Source organism: Arachis ipaensis, chromosome B05, assembly GCF_000816755.2.
Source record: "Arachis ipaensis cultivar K30076 chromosome B05, Araip1.1, whole genome shotgun sequence".
Lineage (NCBI taxonomy): Eukaryota > Viridiplantae > Streptophyta > Magnoliopsida > Fabales > Fabaceae > Arachis > Arachis ipaensis.
In genome coordinates, this window is record NC_029789.2 from 149,482,609 (window position 1) to 149,487,306 (window position 4,698).

A 4,698-nucleotide genomic window follows, 5' to 3' on the forward strand; every position below is an offset into this window, starting at 1 on the left:
CTCAACGGGTTCGAACATACATTCACTTCATTTCTCATGCTTTTCTGTGTTTCTACCTCTTCAATTTCACTAAGTCTTAATTAATAATGCGTTTCCAACTAGTATTTCGAATTCAGCTCGTAGAACAAGGAAAAAAAAATCACAAGCTACATCTCCGTATATTTCGCTTTTATGTCTAAAGATTTGCATATGCTCAGTTCTTCACTTGTTCTGCTATATATATTTCTTTGTTTTCCATGCGAAACTGAAGCTGTCTTGGCCTTCTAGATTTGGTGGATATTGTTTCGTGAGCTTTCATGGGAGATTTTTCGTTTTATTTTATTTTATTTTTTGTTAATTTTCTATGTTTATTTTTGTACTTTTAGTTGATTTTGTCCCTAAAATTTAATATATCATGTTTGAAGAAAATTGGATTAGAATTTGGCTCACTTGAGTGATAAAATCTCTCTGCAGGTCATAGCTGTCAATGGTGATTTTCCAGGGCCCTTCATCAACGTTACGACTAATAACAATGTTAATGTGAACGTCCACAATGATTTGGATGAAGATCTTCTCGTTACATGGTTGCTTCCACTGTTACAATCTGTAATATTCACTGTGTTGATATATTCATGAGTTTAACAAGCTTGCTACAAATGATGTTGACAGGTCTGGCATTCAAATGCGCCGCGATGCATGGGAAGATGGTGTTATTGGAACAAATTGTCCAATTCCTCCCAAGTGGAATTGGACATACCAGTTCCAAGTCAAGGATCAAATTGGGAGTTTCTTTTACTTCCCTTCCCTAAATTTCCAAAGAGCCTCTGGTGGTTTTGGTCCCATTGTTGTCAATAATAGGAATATTATCCCTATTCCTTTTGCACAGCCAGATGGGGATATTTTCATCATAATTGGTGATTGGTATACCCAGACTCACACGGTTTGTATATCTCTTATGTTAATCTTTCATTTGTAAGAATTCGTTTTGAAGTGTGTTGTGATTTACTTGTATTGTTTATGCATATATGAAACTGTAGGCTCTGAGAACGACACTTGATGGTGGAAAAGACCTTGGAATTCCAGATGGTGTTCTTATCAATGGAAAGGGACCTTACCAATACAACACCACTCTTGTACCTGCTGGCATTGACTATGAAACAATTAGGGTTGATCCAGGTATTACTGTCGCACTATTCTCCTTGTTTATCTTGCATTTTACTGTAGAAGTGGATGTAGCTGTTCGAATATTGACTGGAAGTACAAATATATTTGGCAGGCAAGACATACCGACTTCGAGTCCACAATGTGGGGATTTCAACTAGTTTGAACTTCCGGATTCAAAATCACAATCTATTGCTTGCAGAAACAGAGGGCCATTACACAATTCAAACAAATTTCACTGACTTTGATATTCATGCTGGCCAGTCATACTCTTTTCTACTTTCAACTGATCAGAATGCAAGTACAGACTACTATATTGTTGCAAGTGCAAGGTTTGTAAATGGTTCAGCATGGGATAGGGTTACGGGTGTTGCAATTTTACACTACTCAAATTCTCAGGGAAAAGCAAGTGGTCCACTTCCACCCCCACCAGATGATATTTATAACCCGGGTTATTCAATGAACCAAGCCAAAAGTGTCAGGTTTGCTACTGAGAAGCTATATTGCATCGTGCTTTAACCTTTGACTGACTTTAATTGTTTTATGTACCATATAAATAGAAAACATTTCATGTCGTTAAAATCTACAATAACAGCTTGTTCAGGAATGTGCTAAGTCAACTATGATTGTCTCTGTTTCATCTATTGGTTATGCATAGCCTGAATAGTAGCATCTTACTATAATCTTTTATGTAGGCTTATATAAATCAGAACTCAATAGCTTATGTTTTAAGTTCTTTACACTTGGTGACTTCATTCACTTGTTGACTTTTATGGTTTGAATTCTCATACCTTGTTGTGCAGGCAAAACACATCTGCTAGTGGAGCTCGCCCTAATCCCCAAGGATCCTTTCATTATGGATCTATCAATATCACTGATACATATTTGTTACAAGTTGTGCCACCAGTGACCATAAAAGGCAACGTTCGAGCTACTATCAATGGGGTCTCATTTAATAAGCCTTCTGTTCCATTTCGGCTTGCTGATCTGCATAAATTAAGAGGAATTTACAAGCTTGATTTCCCCAGTAAACCGATGAACAAAGCACCAGTAATCGACACCTCTCTCATAAATGCTACTTATAAGGGGTTCATTGAGATTGTACTGCAAAACAATGACACAACAGTGCAGAATTTTCACTTGGATGGCTACTCCTTTTTTGTAGTTGGGTAATAATTGTCTTTCTTTATTGTTTCTTTTTTTTCCTAAAGTACGATTTTATTCTTATCACTATTCATAATTGATTTTTTTGTTCAGGATGGACTTTGGTAATTGGTCAGAGAATTCTAGAGGTTCTTATAACAAGTGGGATGCGATTTCTCGCTGCACAACTCAGGTGCGTCATTGTTACAAGCATTCTTTGACAGTTCCATTTTGGTGTGCTTTTGTTGGATATTCAACTCTTGTTTCACCACTGAACAGGTTTACCCTGGAGGATGGACAGCAATCCTTATATCTCTAGACAATGTTGGAACTTGGAACCTGAGATCAGAAAACCTTGACAGGTGGTTCCTAGGCCAAGAAACATATCTGAGGATCGTCAATCCTGAAGAAAATGGTGAAACTGAGATGCCTCCACCAGATCATGTTCTCTACTGTGGCCCCCTCAAAAACTTGCAGAAGTACCTTCTTCAAACCCATTAGCCTTATATCTCATGCTTTCAAGTTGCAAGGACCATGCTCAATTTCATTTAGACTTGTCTTTTAGACTTTTACTAATTTTACTTAATTTATTATGCCTGCAGGCAGCAGAACCATTCTTCTTCTGCAGTCTCTGCTTTTGGAGGGAACCTCCTTTTATCATTACTACTGGCACTTTTTGCTGCGATTTTCATGTGTAACTAAGGATTCTATTTGCTTTTGTTTTCTTTCTTACATTACTCAATTGTAGTTAATAGGCCATTTAGTGGAGTTTGATTACTAACTTCTTGGTATAAAAAAGTAAAAATACACTTTGATTTCCCCCCCAAAGTTGAACAAGTATATATCTACTCTAATTTTAATTTGTTATTTAATCACACACTGTTTGAACAAAACGTATCTCTAGCACACACTGAGATGATTTTTTGTTTTGCGTGGAATGGTTTTTGGCTTGCGAGAAAAGTCACTATTAAAAATTTAAAATGGAGTAGCATGAGATAGTTAAGACTTTTATTTTTCTAACACTGGAATTGTTGGAGACCCAAATATTAAAAAAGAACCACATGTATGTTCAAGCAAGTATTGTCCATTTTTAATGATATTAGGTTAGAGTGGATTTGATTTGATAGATTTGTTAGGTGAACCTCTCTAATAACCTCAAAATTTAGTAATGAATTATGCAATTAGGTAATGGTTGCTGACATAGATGACATTTCCGCCTATTTAGGGTCAAATAATGGAGTGAAAATGGCACAAATATTCACGATTAACCAACGTATTTTCTTATTCCGGTTGACTAATGCCACTTATAACTTGAAATGCAACTATACAAGGATCTATGCACGCGCACATGGGTCTCTAGTCTCCGGTACAATGAATGTTAATATCGCAATCAAGCAATTGTATTCTAATCTACTCCATAAAATTAGTCGTTAGTTTTGGCTTTCCACGCACACTATCTCTCTATTTGTTTTTTTGTTTCTGGGATTGTTTTTGGTCAACTTCTCTTTTGGATTGAAGTTTTCGTTATTGAAAGCAACGATGTAGCTTTAAAAATAATGAAAGCCCAATGTACCAAACAATAGAATAGTCCATTATAAACTGGCCTGCGTAACTGTGCTTATGAAATCAAGATTTTTTTGAACGCATCACATTGTTTAATTATTGTTTGACCAAAAGATGACACATTGGTACTTGGTAGCACCAATTTCTCTTTGTCATAACGTATAACGGTATAAGCACTATCACACGTAAGGCTGGAAGTGAGTCAAGCCAACTCATGAGTCAATTCGAGTTCGACTCGTTAACAGTTCGATAAGCTAAGCTCGTGAGCTGGTGAGTCAAATTTGAGCCTGAAATTTAGCTCATAAATTAAATGAGTCGAGTTTGAGCTTAGATAAGCTCAGCTCATTAGTTCGTGAGCTGGCTCGATTATATATATATATAGGACATAAATAAAAAATTTATAATTTATTGATAGATAAACAATATATAAAATTGATCTTTTTAAATATTTTTAAAAATATATAAGTTATAATTTATTGATATAAAATTATAAATTATGTATATATGTTTCTCTTATTTGAGCCAGCTCGTGAGCTTTTGGTGAGTCGAGCTTGATCTTAAGAAATAAGCTCGATTGTTAATGAGCCGAGCCGTGAGCCAAACTCAATTTTCATGAGTCGAGCTTGAGCTTGGTCTAGCTCGGCTTAGCTCAGCTCACTTCCAACCCTATAATCACACATTGTAATTATCCCAATGGCATTTGCAAAATTATACTATTAAAAATCAAAAGCTTTTTCTTATACCAAATTAAAAAAGCTTTTGTTCACGTTGACACAAAACATAGCAGCAGACTGTTATGGGTTTGAGTTCCTTTTAGACTATTAAGTCTTCAATTGTTAGCTAGGTAACTCA

General features: G+C 35.7%; 1 protein-coding gene across 1 annotated transcript in view; it reads left to right on the forward strand.

Moving 5' to 3' along the window:
- LOC107645036 (monocopper oxidase-like protein SKS1) overlaps positions 1-3,111 on the forward strand; it is a gene marked incomplete in the record, with an annotated part of 3,365 nt that extends 254 nt beyond the window's left edge. Inside the window, 8 exon segments of the mRNA XM_016349042.2 lie at positions 454-563; positions 649-919; positions 1,017-1,155; positions 1,256-1,622; positions 1,944-2,309; positions 2,398-2,476; positions 2,563-2,762; positions 2,886-3,111. Of these exon segments, the coding sequence (XP_016204528.1) occupies positions 454-563; positions 649-919; positions 1,017-1,155; positions 1,256-1,622; positions 1,944-2,309; positions 2,398-2,476; positions 2,563-2,762; positions 2,886-2,985 (1,632 nt within the window).